The sequence below is a fragment of the Dipodomys spectabilis genome, unplaced genomic scaffold (genome assembly GCF_019054845.1).
Source record: "Dipodomys spectabilis isolate Male_0828 unplaced genomic scaffold, ASM1905484v1 ptg000136l, whole genome shotgun sequence".
Lineage (NCBI taxonomy): Eukaryota > Metazoa > Chordata > Mammalia > Rodentia > Heteromyidae > Dipodomys > Dipodomys spectabilis.
In genome coordinates, this window is record NW_024870813.1 from 12800502 (window position 1) to 12818133 (window position 17632).

The 17632-nt window shown below is 42.5% G+C and overlaps 2 protein-coding genes across 3 annotated transcripts in view; both read left to right on the forward strand.

The window, feature by feature from the left end:
• The window catches only part of Ascc1 (activating signal cointegrator 1 complex subunit 1), a 98484-nt gene extending 81728 nt beyond the window's left edge, over positions 1-16756 (forward strand). For both annotated transcript variants that reach the window (XM_042690234.1, XM_042690235.1), the window contains exons 10-11: positions 14720-14871; positions 16523-16756. In XM_042690234.1, coding sequence (XP_042546168.1) covers positions 14720-14836 — 117 coding nt within the window. In that variant the 3' untranslated portion in view covers positions 14837-14871; positions 16523-16756. The remainder of the gene's footprint in view (positions 1-14719; positions 14872-16522) is intronic.
• On the forward strand, positions 12788-13040 carry LOC122116530 (40S ribosomal protein S27-like). Its single transcript, XM_042690236.1, has one exon. It carries the CDS (start codon positions 12899-12901, stop codon positions 13034-13036), a length of 138 nt encoding a protein of 45 aa, XP_042546170.1. The 5' UTR covers positions 12788-12898; the 3' UTR covers positions 13037-13040.
• Positions 16757-17632: the final 876 nt, after the last annotated feature.

The window sequence follows — 17632 nt, forward strand, 5'->3', positions numbered from 1 at the left end:
GATGCCCCAGAGGCCCATTTGTTAAAGGCTCAATCTCTAGCCTGTAGTGATGTTGAGAGGTAGTGGAGAACCTTTAGCAGGTGGGACCTATTTTGAAGAAGTTAGGTCATTTGGAGCATGCCCATAAAGGGGGGATATTGGGTCCTGATTCCTCTTGCCTCTCTGTACTTTCCTGGCTGCCATATAGTAAACCATATACTACCACTATAGTGTGCTATGTTGCCGAGACCCAAAGCAATAGTCAGATGACCATGGACTGAATTCTCTAAACTATAAGCCAAAGTAACCCTTGTATTCTTTTAACTTGATTCCTTCAGGTATTTTGTATCAGCAATGGAAAGCTAGCCTAGAGCTCAGAATTACTTCTTACAACTTTATCTTGCTGTAAATAGAGAACATTTTTGTAAAGATGCTGTGCCTGATTAAAAATGGAGGAATTGAGGAGGAAATAGCGATGTAATCATTGATAGGAGAACATTAAGTCTAATTTTCCCTGAGAAAATATTTTCTTCTCTCTTTCCAAGAAACTATTTTTTCCTTTCTTTCCTTTTCTTTTTTCTTTTTGCAGTGATGGGGATTAAGCCTTGCACATGTAGGCAAGTGCTCTTACCACTGGGCGACATCTCCAGCCCATAGAAATTTCTATTTTTTGTTTCTGTGTGAAAGGGGTATTGTATCTATGTGTATGTGTGTGGGAACACTGCTTACCTTAAGGTAAATAGGCTCAATTATGGTCTTTTGTGATGATAGAAGGAATTCATCTGAGCACAACTTAGTTTTTATCTCTAGATGTGCTATGTCTTCATCGCCTTGTCACTTGCTCTCCTCAGAAGAAATCTTTCTGTAGCCAGAAGAAGGATACATACAGAGGGAAGCATTGAGGATTTGAAAGGCTGGTATACTGGCAGAAACTCGGTCACTAGGTTTGATGAAATTTAACAAAAAGAACTTTGAGATAAAATTTATTTGTGGGGGAAAAAGAAGAAAACTTACTTATTATCTTAATTCTTTTTTTCTGGTGTGTATGTGTATTGTTACTGGGGATTGAGTGTTGTACTTGGTAGGCAGGTACGCTGCCTCTTAACCCATACCTCTGGCCCCTTTCTGTGTTGGTTATTTTTGAGGTGGGGTTTTCTTTTATACCTAGGCCAGCCTCAGCTTCCTACTGGTGCTTCCCTCCTTGTGTTGCTGAGGATGACAGATGTACTGTATCCAATTGTTGCTGTAGATGGAATCTTGAAAATTTTTATGCCCAGGGTAGCCTTGAACTTCATTCCCCTGAAGTATGTGAATCTTAATCCTGAGGTTAATTACATGACATAGGAAGAACTTTTTTGTTTTTCAAAATCTATTATATTTTTAGTCTAGTGTTTCTATCCTATCCTAGAACCTTTTTTTTTTTTTTTTTTGCCAGTCTGGAGCCTGACTTCTGGGCCTGGGCACTGTTCCTCAGGTCTTCAGCTCAAGGCTAGCGCTCTACCACTGGAGCCACAGCACCATTTCCGGCTTTTTCTGCTTATGTGGTGCTGAGGAATCGAACCCAGGGCCTCATGCATGCAAGGCAAGCACTGTACCGCTGAGCCACCTTCCCAGCCCACCTAGAACCTTTTTATTGTAGAATGCTTCTGAAATTTTTTGTTTTAAATTAGGATCTTACAAGGGCTGTGGTTATAGTGTTTTATATAATTTTATTTTTCATTTTTACTTTAATGTTATTTTTCTAACAATATCTGACATAAACAACTTAAAGAAGTATCTCTACTTCTTACAGTTAGCTTACAATTTCACAGGGTTCAATCCATGGTTGCTGTGCAGAGCATTGTCATGGCAGGAGTGTGTGAAAGGGGAGGCTTTTCACCTCCTGTTGGATAGGAAATGGAGAGGAGATAAGATACAGTTTTTAAGGGCATGTCCCTTGATTCTTCTAATTAGGCCCATCTCCTAAAGTTTCTAGAACCTCCCAAAATAGCACTGTGAGAGACCACACCTTCAACAAATAAGGCTATAGAGGACATTTTTTTTTTCCTCTTTGCCAGTCCTGGGGCTTGAATTCAGTCAAGGCCTGGGCACTATCCCTGGGATTCTTTTGCTCAAGGCAAGCACTCTACCATTTGAGCCACAGTGCTACTTCCAGCTTTTTCTGTTTATGTGGTGCTGAGGAATTGAACCCAGGGCCTTATGAATGCTAGGCAAGTGTTGTACCACTAAGCCAGCCTCAGGAGAACATTTCATTTTTTTTTCTTTTTCTTGTTCTTTGTCCTTTTCTTTTTCTTTTTTTTTCCTTCCTTTCTTCCTTCCTTCCTTCCTTCCTTCTTTCCTTCCTTCCCCCCCTCCCTTTCTTTCTTTCTTTTTTCTCAGTCATAGGCTTGAACTTGGTGTCTGGTTCCTGAGCTCTTTTGCTCAAGGCTAGTACTCTAACACTTTGAGCCACAGCACCACTTCTGGTTGTCTGGTAGTTAATTGAAGATAAGAGTTTCATGGACTTTATTGCCTGGACTGGCTTTGAACCACAATCTTTAGCTCTCAGCCTCTTGAGTAGCTAGTATTAGAAGTGTGAGCCACCAGTGCCCAGCTTGTAGAGGGCATTTCTTATTCAAAATATAGTCTCCAAACCAACTGAACATTTCTTTAATTATATATGTATAGCCTAAGGATGGAACTTCTTCCCCACTTGACATTCTTGGTACAGATTTATTATTCCAGTTGAGAGATATATATCTACTGCTTTGTGGTCCTGGCCTTTTACTGGCAGTGTTCTAGATCTGGTCCCAGAAACTGTTAAATCTATTTCACAGTGCTAGTGGTACTAGCACACAGCACAATGTTAGTGCTGTGTCTGTTTCTTATCTTTTAGGTGGGAATAATAATGCTTAGCTCTGGTTCACATTGCAGCAATTTCTTGAAGGGCTAATGAGTTGGGCTTTGTAAGACACTTTTAGATCCTTAGATGAAAGGTGTTATTTAATCACAGCAAGACTTTATACTGGGAGTGCCTTCCCAAAGAGCTCAAAGTGTTTGTCAGACTCTCCTCATTCATCCTACCATCCTTGGTAGGGAGGTAGGTGGTTAAGCGTTATGATTAAGTATAAAATAGTGTTATTACTGTTACTTTTATCTGTAAACAGGGTAATTGTGTGAAGTATAAGTTGGTAAAACAGATTATGAAAGAAAAACACTGGAAAAACTTCAAAGTCGCATGCATTTACTATTCCTGTTTGCCCTACTTTGAATTTCAAAAGTCTAATTGCATATGTGAAAACAACAGACAGCACCTTTTCTAAGGAACTGGGATCCAGTGTTTCCTTCACATACTTGCATTAGCCAAACTTATTAGTCGCACTTTTCAGTTGCAACAAATACTTAATTCATATAGAATGATTAAGAAAGAATGAGTGAAGGGGCTGGGAAGGTGGCTCAGTGGTAGAGTGCTTGCCTTGCATGCATGAAGCCCTGGGTTTGATTCCTCAGCACCACATAAGCAAAAATAAAAAAGCTGGAAGTGGCGGCTCAAGTGGTAGAGCACTAGCCTTGACCTGAAGAGCTGAGGGACAGTGCCCAGGCCCGGAGTTCAGGCCCCACGACCCCCCCCCCCCCCCAAAAAAAAAAAAGAAAGAAAGAAAGAATGAGTGAAGAGTGACTGATATAAAGGAGTTACATGTTTTTATTTCTTAATCTTTTTATTTTATTCATTTATTTATTTTGGTGCTGAGGATTAAGCCCAGAGCCTTTACATGGTAAGCAAGTAGTACTTCACCACTGAGCTATATTTTGAATCTTCATTTTGGACTTTAAAATTTCCTTTTTCTCTTGAAGTTACATTGGGACAGAAGGTAGCTTCTTGAGGCCACCAGCCTGAGAAGTAGATTTTGAAGGATCTTTGGAACTGGAGGTGAAATGTGGCTCAAGTGGTAGAGTACCAGCTGTGAGCAAAAAAGTCCAGCAAGAAGCTCAAGGCCTGAATTCAGGACCCAGTGCTAGTAGCTCCCCCCGACTAAAAAGAAAAAAAATCAAGGATCTTTGAAAAGGGTGACCACTATTTTGTCTTAGACTGAAGAAAGAAAATGAGCCAGGATGAGGCATGGATCTCTAACAGGTTTAGGTTTACATTGTGCTGTTAGAGATTGGCCTTTCATTTGGCTTTGTAGCTTGAAGTCATAGACATAAGAAGGTTCCTCTATACATTCCTCCCCTCTCCTATATGAGATTTGCATTCTCACTTTAGCAGTCTTTTTGCATTTGGTGTTCTTTCTGGTCTTGATGGTTGTGTCACCAGGCAAGGAAGAAGGGTGTTGAAGATCTGAAGTCAACACTAGGAAAAATTAGCAAAGTATCCCCTAAATCTTACTCTTCGTTTTCTTTCTATATATGCTATTTCATTGCCAGAAATCAGTAATTACCCCTGTGATCTCTCTAGGAAGCAATCATGTACAAGGTGAGAGCAGTACCCTTTGTAGAGCATGGAACAGGAGACCCCATGGTTGATTTTATCTTGCAGGGGTTTTTTTGTTGTTTTTTTTTGCTGGTCCTGGAGCTTGAACTCAGGGCCTGGGCACTGCCCTTAAGCCTCTCTGTGCTCAAGGCTAGCGCTCTACCTGAGCCACAGCACTACTTCCGGTTTTTTCTATTTATGTAGTACTGAGAAATGGAATCCAGGACTTCATGCATGCTAGGCAGGCACTCTACCTCTGAGCCACATTCTCAGCCCGAGCCTTTAGTTTTAACCTTTCATCTCAGTGGTCCTCAACTCTGTCTTTATTTGCTGCTAGGAAAAGTTTAATTTTCTAATGATATTCTGATTTCCCAGTAAAACAGCTGTGTGCATTATCGTTTTCAAAGATCATTCTTAGATATTATATTTTCATCTTAAATTGTCCAATTTGGACAATTACTAATTTAGTTAATTGTTATAGACTAGGGACATCACAAATACTGACAATCTTTTTTTTTTTTTTTGGTTCCGGTCATGAGGCCTGAACTCTGGGCCTGGGCGCTGTCCCTCAGTTCTTCAGCTCAAGGCAAGCGCTCTACCACTTGAGCCACAGCACCACTTCTGGCTTTTTTCTTTTTGCTTATGTGGTGCTGAGGAATTGAACCCAGGGCCTCAGGCATGCAAGGAAAGTGCTCTACCACTGAGCCACCTTCCCAGCCCCAAATACTGACAATCTTAACTCCTATTTTTAGTTCCTTACCAAATATTTGTGGGCTTAGTGAAGCTGTTCATTATGTTCCTTTACAGTAGGTTTTAAAAAAACAAATGAAAAAAAAATAAAAAAGTTTCCATTACAGCAGAGCTTGTGAGGGAGGGTATGTCAGAAAAAAAAATGTTTTCAGAAGAAAATGGTTTAAGGTTTCAAAATCCTCAGGGGAACTGTTATAAAACTACAGAGTAGAGGAAAAATTCAACCTGCCTTAAATATCTTTGTATACTCTTGAATTTTTTTTTCTGGTTAGAGCTATTATTTTCTAAACAATAGAGCATTTTACTCTTCATGTACTACTTTAGGTTGGAAAGAACAACCATGTTCCTTTTTTTTAAACTTGTAGTTTAAGGTTTTCCCTCTCATTCAGGTACCTTACTAAATGGAGCAGTTTAGTTGATTTGTGCTCATGTTCATCCAGATATTCAATTAAAATCTTGTAGCTAGTTAGAGCAACCTAACTTTTTTTTTTTGTCAGTTATAGACTTGAACTCTGGGCCTGGGTGCTGTCTCTGAGCTCTTCAGCTCAAGGCGAGTGCCAGTTGAGCCACAGTGCCACTTCTGGTTTTCTGGTGGTTAATTGGAGATAACAGGACGTCCCTACCTGGGCTGGCTTTGAACTGTGATCCTCAGATCTTAGCCTCCTGAGTAGCTAGGATGACAGGCGTGAGCCACCAGCTTCTGGCAAAGAGTCACCTAACTTTGAAGTCCAGTGAGAGAAGGAGCATGTGCTTGTCAGTCTTTGGGAGCTATCTGGACACTGCTCCTTGCTGTGTTTAGGGAATCCAATTTAAGGTGGGCTGACCTCACACAGGGCAGTAGAGTACAGAGGCTAACGGTCAGATTCTCCAGGCACACTGGTAAGGTGATTCTCAACTTTCCACATTACTTGGCAAGAGAGGAATGATGTTTTTTCTCTCTTTTCTAGGTTTTTATTTTTATTTATTTTTTATTGGTGTATAGAGGGGCTATAGCTATATAAGCCAAGCAAAGAGTCTCTTTCTTTTTGGATAATGTCACCCCTTCCCTTGTCATCTAGGTTGTATCACCAAGTTTTGGCCCCAAATTGAGACTTTATCTGTCTTAGAATTGTAGAACCAAAACCATGATACCCATTGAATAGAAAAATAGACTTTTATTCTGGACCAAGAAAAGGAGAAATGGAGATAAACTTACAAATCATTTTCTCCACCCAATGAGTCAGGAGATTATAGATACAGGGTATAAGAACTGAGGTCAGGGGCTGGGAAAGTAGCTTAGTGTAAGAGTGCTTGCCTAGCATGCATGAAGCCCTGGGTTTGATTCCTCAGTATCACATACACAGAATAAGCCAGAACTGGCGCTGTGGCTTAAGTAGTAGAGCGCTAGTCTTGAGCAAAAAGAAGTTCAGGGACAGCGTCCAGGCCCTGAGTTCAAGCCCTAACACTGGCAAAAAAACAAAGAACAAAAAAAGGAATTGAGGTCAACAGACTAATAAAGGGAAAGTATATTCTTTTTTTTTCTTCTTCTTTTTTTTTTTGTAGTAGGCAGAGATTTTCCAGGAAATTGAGTGATCTATCCCTCTTTTCCTCTTTTTCTTTCTCCTTTCTCCTTCTCTTAGACAGGCTTTAGCCTCCTAATTACTAGGATTACACATACCACCATACCAGACATTTTTACTCCTAAGATTTGTCATAGTCATGGCAGATGTCAACTGTAATGGTTGTGTGTCATTAAGCATACAGATGAATTATAACGAAGTTAGAAGTTGACATTACTTGGCAGCACTATTAGATCCAACCAATTTCTGCCTGCTCACCTGAGGAGAGACTGTGGCTTTCAGGAATCCTGTTTTCAAAGACAAACAGAACTTGAGCCAGGTGCCAGTGGTTCACACCTGTAATCTTAGCTACTCAGGTGGCTGAGATCTGAGGATCAATTCTCAGCGGGCTCTTTCTTTTTTTTTTTTTTTTTTTGGGTCCGGTCATGGGATCTGAACTCTGGGCCTGGGCGCTGTCCCTCAGCTCTTCAGCTCAAGGCTAGCACTCTACCACTTGAGCCACAGTGCCACTTCTGGGTTTTTTCTTTTTGCTTATGTGGTGCTGAGGAATCAAACCCAGGGCCTCAGGCATGCAAGGCAAGCGCTCTACCACTGAGCCACCTTCCCAGCCCACAGCTGGCTCTTTCTTATCTCCAGTTAACTGTCAGAAAACTGGAAGTGCGCTGTGGCTTAAGTGGCAGAGCACTTGCTTTGAGCTAAAGAGCTCAGGGACAGTGCCCAGGCCCAGAGTTCAAGCCCCACAACTGACCCCCCCCCCCCCCAAAAAAAAAAAAAAAAAGATAAACAGAACTAGATTGAGGCAGAAACTCAGTCAGAAAAGTAGGTTGTAGGAGATTAAAACAAGGTAACAGTCCAAGGCTGAGGCTCTGGAACAAAAGACCGATTCCTAAGAGAAGAAGCATTCAGGGTAAGTGTTACATGACACAGAGCCTTTAGAAATGAAGACTCAATGAAGCACATAAACTTACATTTTTACTCTGAGTTTTTTTGCTGAAAGGTGGACACTCATGAAGAAATTTAATTGAGTACTAAGGGGTATAATCTTATGGGAATAAACTAGAGAGAGGGCTGGGAAGGTGGCTCAGTGGTAGAGCACTTGCCTTGCATGCCTGAGGCCCTGGGTTCGATTCCTTAGTACCACATAAGCAAAAAGCCAGAAGTGGCACTGTGGCTCAAGTGGTAGAGCGCTCGCCTTGAGCTGAAGAGCTGAGGGACAGCGCCTAGGCCCAGAGTTCAGGCCCCACGACTGGACCCAAAAAAAAAAAAATTAAAAAAAAAATAAACTAGAGAGAATTTAGTAGAGTAGTAAAGCCAGTTTCTCTCACCCTTCTCTGAAAGACTACTGAAATAAACCGACAGTAGTCAGATTAATACAAGTTTATTGATGCACACTCAACAAAATATGAAACTAAACAAAAATGAAACTCGAGAGCTGGAGGTGCCTTTTGGAGAACACCCATATCTGGGACTCTTCCCCAGGCTGGGGGCAGGGAAGGTCAACTCTCTGGCAACTCCTCAGCTTCCTTCAGAAGAAAAGATGAAAGGTCTGTTTGGGCCTAGAGGACTTTTCACCATTTCTCTAGTGATGTGATGAGATTCTTAGGGAAGAGTGTAAGATGCATATTTTTGGAAGGACAGGGAGTTTCAGAGTTTGCCCCTGCACTTCAAGGGAGGAAACAAGGTATGGCCTGAGGCCCTCCACTTTCAGCTCAAAGTTCCCAGCATTCCAAAACACTGGACTTTGAGGGTAGGCAGATCCTTCTCTGTATCGGGTGTCTTGTGCAGATAAAGATGTTCTTTTCCTCCAGATGTGAGATTGCCCTTTCCAGTGAGGGCTGAGGAACTGCTTTAGGGGAGGAGGGTAATGGAAGACACAGGAGCCCTTCCTGCTTCTCTCTGTCCTGCAGATGCCACAGTGTGAACCCTAACCAACTTGCTGTGTACCTTTTGGGCAAGTAGCTTCAGCCCTCCCAACCACAGACTCAGCTATATAATGAAGATTCATTATGGCATCTGTTTCTTGGGGTTGTGAGGGTGGAGCTGACAGTCATGGCGCACCCTCAGCATAGTGCCCAGAACCTGGGCTCAGTAAATGTTCATAAATGTTCCCTCCTGCAGCCTTTGTTAGTGCTGTTCTCAGTACAAATATATTTTTATGGTTTACCTTGATCATCTCATATATAACAGTATTGGCAGGCAGCAGATCACTTCATTTAAAAAATATCCTATTAGGACTGGAAATGTGGCTCAGTGGAAGAGTGCTCACCTAGCATGCATGAAGCCCTGGGTTCCTCAGGACTTCATAAACAGAAGAAGCTAGAAGTGGTGCTGTGGCTCAAGTGGTAGAGTGCTAGCCTTGAGCAAAAGAAGCTCAGCGACAGAGCCCAGGCCCTAAGTTCAAGCCCCAGACAAAAAATAGATTAAAAAAATTTTTTTGTCAGTCATGGGGCTTGAACTCTGGGCCTGGGCACTGTCCCTCAGCTCTTCAGCTCAAGGCGAGTGCTCTACCATTTGAGCTACAGCGCCACTTCCTGTTTTCTGGTGGTTTATTGGAGATAAGAATCTCGTGGACTTTCCTCCTGGGCTGGCATTGAACTGTGATCCTCAGATCTCAGCCTCCTGAGTAGCTAGGATTACAGGCATGAGCCACCAAAGCCTGGCTAGATTAATTTTTTTTAATTCTATTATTGCAAACAAGAGTTCATAAAAATTCAAATTTAAATTGATATGGTGAGCGTCCTCCTAAACAAAGTCAAAAGACAAGGGAAAATGGGGTGTAGGGGAGAATATATTTATAATACAAACAAAGGGTTCATTTCCCTCAATTAAAAAAAAAAAAAAAAGCAGAAGCCTATAAAGCTCTTTTTTTTTTTTCTTTGTCAGTTGTGGGGCCTGAACTCTGGGCCTGGGTGCCGTCCCCCAGCTCTTCAGCTGTAGACCAGCGCTCTACCACTTGAGCCTCAGCCCCACTTCCGGCTTTTTCTGCTTATGTAGTGCTGAGGAATCGAACCAAGGGCCTCATGCATGCAAGGCAAGCACTCTACCACTAAGCCACCTTCCCAGCGCCTGCCTATAATGCTCTTTTATGGTGATATATTTCTAACTAACAACGCTATGTATTTCATGTCTAATGTATATTCTCAGCATTCAGAAAAATCAGATTGGAAATGGGCATGGTACATACACTGCTAGAGATATAACCTTAGTATATAAAGAGACCTGAATTTTATTTCCCTCTCAGAAATGTCCTATGGTACCCTCCTGTCACCCCTGTAACTCTGGTTTTCCCTACCTCCTTTTCATGTAGAAAGTTACTGAGTCTTCTCTGTGGTTGACTCCTGGTGTTTCATTTCTGCTCCTGCCTTCCTTCCCCCTGCTATTTTAGTGGAGACATGCACCAACTCCCTCAGGACAGTGCTACTGCCATGGCCTCCTTGCTTTTTTCTGTTTCCTTCCCCAGTCAGTATACTACATTAGGCCAATCTCCCAAAAATAAGCTTTCCATCAACCTGCTCTGAGGCCACCAGTGATTTCCCATCGGCTAGGATGAACTCATCATTTGTGAACATGACTTTCAGGACTCCCCTTAATCTGTTTCTCCTTTCTTGTGATTTCTTTACTGTTTCTTTTCAGGATCCCACAAAACATCTAAACTATCTGCATAGCTCTGATCACCATGAGCATTTCTGTCCCATCTCCCCCTGCAACATTTCCCACCCCCAACTATACTTATCTTGAGGCCCAGCCCAGTTCTGGTCTCTTCCAGCTGGCTTTCCAAGCTACCTAGCCTTTAGCAGCCATTGTTTACTTCTTGCTGCATTTATTGAGTGCCTGCTCTTCATTGCACACCTACCCTTTGCTTCCTATTTTGTTTTTCTTCCTTGGCAGTACTGAGGTTCAAACATAGGACTTTGTGGTACTGTACTACTTGAGCCACACTGAAGTTCCTCCCTCTTTCCTTCCTTCCTCCCTTCCCTCCCTTCTCTTCCTTCCCTTCCTTCCCTCCCTCCCTCCTTCCCTCTTTCCCTCTTTCCCTCCTTCCCATTTTCCTTCCTTCCTTCCTTCCTTCCTTTTCCTTTGAAACAAAGTCTTGCCATATGGAATCTGTCATATTTCAGACTCCCACGTGCCAAGATTTCTAGGTGTGTCACCATGCATGAATTTAGATAAAATAGAACATATATATGGAAAAGTGCAAACATTAATGGAATAAAGCACTCAGTGACTTTTCACAGGATGAACACACCCATATCACCACCATTCTTTCCTTAAGATACACACTCTGGGAGACAGGGCCTTATCATGTGCTCTGCATGAAAATTTGTAAAACCAATACACAGTGATACTCCACATCAGAAACTAGAGTTGAGTGAGGAATCTAGGCTTTGACAAGTGAGAACTACCTAGAAACTTGGAGGAATACATGAAATTTCCATTGCTGATTTTCTTTCTTGACAGCTAATTAGAATTGAGATATGTCTTCTAATCCCAGCTTAGTTAGAGATATTATTTCAGTTAAGTCCTATCTGGGATTGCTTGATGGTAACTTATGCATTAGATCTTTAAATCTAGTCTATACAAGTACATATTGTCTTTTTTCTCTTTTCAGATATGTAGATGTACTCAGACATCTACAGTATTAGTTTCAGTTAGTATTTTGCCCACATGATCACATGCCAACTACAGGATACTGTTAGGGCAGGCAGACAGCTCCCCTATCTACAGTGTTTAGACCAATAAGTCACTAGAAATAGAACTAACAGAAAGGCTTCACACTAAAAATACAATGACTATACAATAAAATAATGGAAAAATGGTTTCTAAATCCTCTGCTACACAATCTTCACAAGCACTCAGAGAACAAGGGCACAGAGATGGGAAAGGTTGCAATGAAAATGATCAAATGACCACTGCATGCGGGAGGTCTGCAGGAGAAAAGCCACTTGATCTGATGTAATCAGAAAGTAGGAAGAAAATTGCTGCACCAAGGTAAAATGAGTGAAAGATTGTGGAGAGCAGGGGTATTTTAAAATATCACTAGAAATTTTTAATTCCTGGTAGCATGTTTGCAGTTTATAAGGTACTTTGACTAATTGTCTTATTGGATCTTTGCCCATTATGATCTTTATCTGCTATGAGGTTGGCATGGTGAGTGTAGTCATCATGAGTACCAGATAATACCTTGGAATCTTTCTTTAGTGCTATCTGTGCTGGTCTTAGTGTGGAGAGTGAAGATTTATTTTTGGTTCTCTCTCTCTCTCTCCATCCCTCTCCCTCCCTGCCTCCCTTCCTCTCCCTCCCCCCCCCTAGGAACTTGGACTCAGGGCCTGGGCAAAGGATACTTCCAGCTCCTCACTATGGAGTGCTTTTGCATAAGGATAGTGCTCTGCCACTTGAGTCATAGTCCTCTTCCACTTTGGTGATTAACTGAAGATGAGTCAGGCAGATTTTCCTACCCAGGTTGGCTTTGAACCATGATTCTCATATTTCAGCCTCCTGAGTAGCTAGGCTTACAGGTGTGGGCCACCAGCGCCTGGCTTTAGTCTTCTCTTGATGTTTCCAGTTACTGCTCAGAAATCATATCCAGCTAGCTAACATAATTATTATCACTAAGTTACAATTTCCTTTCAACCTGAATGAAGTAAGATCCTTTCCCTGGCCAAGCATTCTACCTGGGGGTCCGCATAAAGCATAGTGGAGCCATGGATAGGACACTTTCAGCTTCTCACTGTGGTATCTCCATTGCTTAGAAACGTGAATGTACAGAAAAGGTAGAGAACCATAGGCTGCCAGTCTTTTAAAAAGTAACTTGCGGGCTGGGAAGGTGGCTCAGTGGTAGAGCTCTTGCCTTGCATGCATGAGGCCCTGGGTTCGATTCCTCAGCACCACATAAGCAAAAAGAAAAAAAGCCAGAAGTGGCGCTGTGGCTCAAGTGGTAGAGCGCTAGCCTTGAGCTCAAGAGCTGAGGACAGTGCCCAGGCCCAGAGTTCAGGCCCCATGACCGGACCCAAAAAAAAAAAAAGTAACTTGCTCTTTCTTTTGGTGACAACCTCCTCCCAAGAACGTGCCTCTCACAAAGGATCTCCTTCATCCCTCTCCTGAATAGGAGAAGAGGAAACACAAGAAGCAGCACCTGGTGCAGATCCCCAATTCTTGCTTCATGGATGTGAAATGCCCAGGATGCTATACCACAGTCTTTAGCCATGCACCAACAGTAGATTTTTGTGTTGGTTGCTCCGCTGTCCTCCATCAGCCTACAGGAAGAAAAGCAAGGCTTATAGAAGGATGCTCCTTCTGAAGGAAGCAGCATTACAAGCGCTTCGAACCAAGATGAGTGGGAAACTATCCCAATAAATACATTTTGAATTTAAAAAAAGTAACTTGCCAAAAGTGTTAGGAGCTCCCCCTGCTCTTTGCTTTGTCTCTGCTTAATATCTCATCTTGGTTATGTCTTTTCTGTACCTAGGAAGCTTCAGTTTGCAAAGCTATAAATCTGCCAGGCTCATTGATGTGGCCTTCACTTCAAATTAATGTTCAGCAAAAGGATTAGCTGCTAACCATTTAAGACTGAGTTCTTTACAGAAAAGAGTGGATATGGTTTGAACAGGCTGTTTAAGCCAGGAAGAGAAGTAAATTGTGTAAAGCAATGCAGTAGGAGCTAGTCACTTTTCTGAAAGACAAGACAGTGCCACACAAAACCTCCAAATAGACCTTAGGGGTCAAGTTGATGTCATATTGAAGAATCAATATTTACTGGGTTTCGTAAAGTTAGCCTTTAATGAACCTCAAACATTTTTCTAGGCCATTAATTGTAAGAAGAGGAAAGACTCAGTGGGCAGAAGTTCATGGGTACAGCATAAAAAATAAATGAAGAAACAATCAGGTGCCAGTATGTGAAGATCCCACCCTTAAGTTCCACTCCAGCATTATTGAGTTGTGTGGAGAGAGAGGGAGTGGGAAAAGGAGAAGGAGAAGGAAGAGGAGTGAGCTTTTTTGATTTTGGGGGGGAGGGGGTGTCAGTCATGGGGCTTGAACTTAGAGTTCAGGGTGCTTTTCCTGAGCTCTTTTGCTCAAGACTAGTGCTCTACCACTTTGAGCCAGTGCCACTTCTGGTTTTCTGGTGGTTAATTGGAGATAAGAGTCTCAGACTTCCATGCCTGGGCTGGCTTCAAACTGCCATCCTCAGAGCTAAGCCTCCTGAGTAGCTAAGATTATAAGCATGAGCCACTGATACTTGGCCTAATTTTCTTAAGAAAGGGAAATTCCTGCTTCCTATACTCTGACATCCAAGTGGTATGCTTTCATATTCTTGGGATAAATTCTGATGTCCTTTTGGATTCTGCCTTGTGAGTGTGCTGCTAATCACAAGGTCAGGCCTCCCTCCCTCCTGCCCCACACTTGAAAGCATTTATAAAGGGAAGGAGTGCAGGGAAGGGCATTTACACTTGTTTGCACTTGAGTAGAAGTCTTCTCAAGTTGTTTTGTGTATCTGAGTGCTTGTGTCCTTCACTGGATTGTCCAAATCATTCATGGGCCTAGAGCTTCATGTTGTATTTATGGTAGTAATTGCTTTCTACTAAATACTGTTTACCAAGGTAAAGGAATGTGTTATCCTGACTGTAATAAAATAGGATACTAATGACTGTGTCATGGTCAATAACAAAGTCAGAGGAATTTGGGCAGTTCTTGATTGTATTTGAGATACATTTTGATTTTGACTTCCCAGACCTTTTGCTCTATTGCATTTTGTCAGGGAGACTTTTTAGAGTTAATCAGAGGGAAGAACTGGCTGTTCTTTTCTCACTCCACCCTCATCCTTCCTCTCCGGCATCATTATTCAGAATGAATAGTGAGAAGGGAAAAAAAATATGAGAGGTTTGTTGCAATTGCTGTGGTTTGGTGTTTTTACAAGATTGCTTAATATTTCCACCCATTATTTTCAGTAGATACTCATCGAGGGCTTTTATTTCTTCCATTTTAGTTGTTTGAGAACTTCTACTTTGGTTCCCTAAAGCTCAATTCCATTCACATCTCTCAGAGGTTCACAGTAGACAGCTTTGGGAACTACGCCTCCTGTGGACAAATTGACTTCTCCTGAGGCAGATCTTAAGAAGTGCTGGAAATCCTCATAAGGTATTGAAGAAGAGGTTTACTTACCTACAGGTGTTTTGTGGGAAATTTGGATGCACCTGAGGGTCATCCAGAGGCACCACTCTGCAGTCCAATGCGTGGTGCCCTTGGCTTGTTCTTTTTTTTCCCTTCAATTATTACACACAGCATGAAATTTATTGTCTTAACTTTTTTTTTTTTTTTTTGGTCGGTCATGGGGCTTGAACTCTGGGCCTGAGCACTGTCCCTGAGCTCTTCAGCTCAAGGCTAGCGCTCTACTGCCTATTTTAAAGTACATAGTTTGATGTTTTTAAACACATGAACACCGCTGTATAGTACCATTACAATAAAAAAAACCTACATGAACAATATCAGTTATCACCACTATCCATCTCCATTAACCTTTTTATCTTGTAAAACATGAAACTCTGCACTTTAGCAGTAACTTCCCCATCCCCAATCCCTGCAGCCCCTGACAACTGCAGGTGTACTGTGTCCATGTGACTAATCTGAGTTTTGCAAATAATCTGAGTGTTTTGCAAAACTGGAAGCACACTAGTTGTCTCTTTGTGGCTGACCTATTTCACTTAGTGTAATGTTATCAAAGCTCACCTACACAACAACAACTTGTGACAGGATTTCTTTTTTTTTGTCACACATGGGGCTTGAACTCAGGAGCAGGGCACTGGCCCTGAGCTCTTTTCACTGAAGGCTAGCATTCTATATCACTTTGAGCCACAGTGCCATATCCAGTTTTTGAGTGGTTAATTAGAGATAAGAGTCTTAGGGGACTTACTTCCCTGGGTTGGCTTTGAACCACAATCCTCAGATCTCAGCCCCCTGAGTAGCTAGGAGTACAGGATTGAGGAAATTAGTGGCTGATTTCCTTCCTTTTTATTTTATTTATTTGTTTGTTTATTTATTTGTCTGTCATGGGGCTTGAACTCTGGGCCTAGGCGCTGTCCCTGGGCTCTTCAGCTCAAGGCTAGCACTCTACCACTTGAGTCACAGTGCCACTTCTAGCTTGTTCTGCTTATGTGGTGTTGAGGAATCAAACCCAGGGGCCTCATGCATGCAAGGCAAGCACTCTACCACTAAGCCACTTTCCCAGCCCCATTTTCTTCCTTTTTAAAGATGAATAATACTCTGTTATGTGTATATACTACATTTGGTTTATCCATTCATCCATGGTGAACACTTAGGTGTCTTCTGCCTCTCACTGTTGTGCTACCATGAACACAGTAGTGCAGACATGTCTTTCAGATCCTGTTTTCAGTTCTACACAGAATTTATCCTTAACAACATTAACAAGCCAGGTGCCAGGTGCTCATGCCTAGTTACTCAGAAGGCTGAGATCTGAGGGTCACAGTTCAAAGCCAGCCCCAGCATAAATTCCATGAGACTTTTGTCTCCAATTAGCCACCAGAAAAGTGGAAGTGGCACTGTGGCTTAAAATTGTAGAACACTAGCCTTGAGCAAAAAGAACTCAGGGAGTATTCAGACCTTGAGTTTAAGCCCCATGACTGACAGTAAATAAAGAAAAAATAACAGAACAGTTACTTTGCTAGATCTGTTCATTTTCTTCTTAAACTATTTGCTGATGTTTTGCTCCCCCACCTGTACCCTCCTATGCCCTGAGTTGTGGTATTATAGCTCTTCTCTCTCTATTTCTCAGGGCAGCAGCAGAGGAACCATGATGGCTGCAGTGGGACTGTGCCGAATTCCCTTGAAGCCTGTCCACAGCCCAGAGCACTCACTTGGGCAGACAGAGGAGAGGTGCTCTCAGCATGGCTGTGACCTCCGGCCATCAGTCCTCCAGGGGCTCTACTGTGGTGCCATGCTTCTGCCTGGTCTTCTCCTTGGTTTTTCTCATTTTTTCATTTCTTAGTCTTCTCTCCATTCTTTTTTTTTTTTTTTTTGGCGGGGGGGGGGGGGGGGGTCTGGTCGTGGGACCTGAACTCTGGGCCTGGGCGCTGTCCCTCAGTTCTTCAGCTCAAGGCTAGCACTCTACCTCTTGAGCCACAGCACCACTTCCGGCTTTTTTCTTTTTGCTTATGTGGTGCTGAGGAAACAAACCCAGGGCCTCAGGCATGCAAGGCAAGTGCTCTACCACTGAGCCACCTTCCCAGCCCTTCTCTCCATTCTTGTATGTTCTTTAAGTCTACTCCTGAACCCTTAGGATGGCTACATGGCAAAGACTGGGGGACTACACAGATCTTTCCTGAATAAATGAATCTCAAAAGGAACTATGTTTCCTGTTATTATTGCCACACACTTCTAGTTTGAATGTGGAAGGAGGAGTGGGGGTGGGGCTTGGAGAGAGAATACACCATTGCTTCTGAACAGGTGTGTCAGTCACTGGAGACCTCAGTGTCTGTCTTCTCCCAAAGGCCTCCACTTTGTGCTGCTACAGTTCTCTTTTGACTTGCGATTCAGCTCACCTCAGGTTGTTAGATGGTATGTGGGGAAAAGTGCTCATGGGATGGCACTGAGTTGTGATGGGAGCATATAGTTCAGTGCCCCATGTTATCCTGCCCTGCCTTTCCCCAGTGCTTCCTAGCAGCTGTAGTGCTGTGGCTTAAGTGGTAGAGTGCTAACCTTGAGCAGAGAGCCTCAGGGACAGAGCCCAGGCCTTGAGTTCAAGGCCTAGGTCTGGCAAAAAAAGGAAGGAAAAGAAAGAAAGAAGGAAGAGAGAGAGAGAAAGAAAAAGAAGAAAAGGAGAGGGAAAAGGAGGGACAGAAAGAAAATGTAACATTATGTATAATATACTCAATTCTTTTTTTTT

Excerpts from the sequence above, each read along its gene's own strand:
- LOC122116530 (XM_042690236.1), top strand. The coding sequence starts at position 12,899 with ATGGATGTGAAATGCCCAGGATGCTATACCACAGTCTTTAGCCATGCA.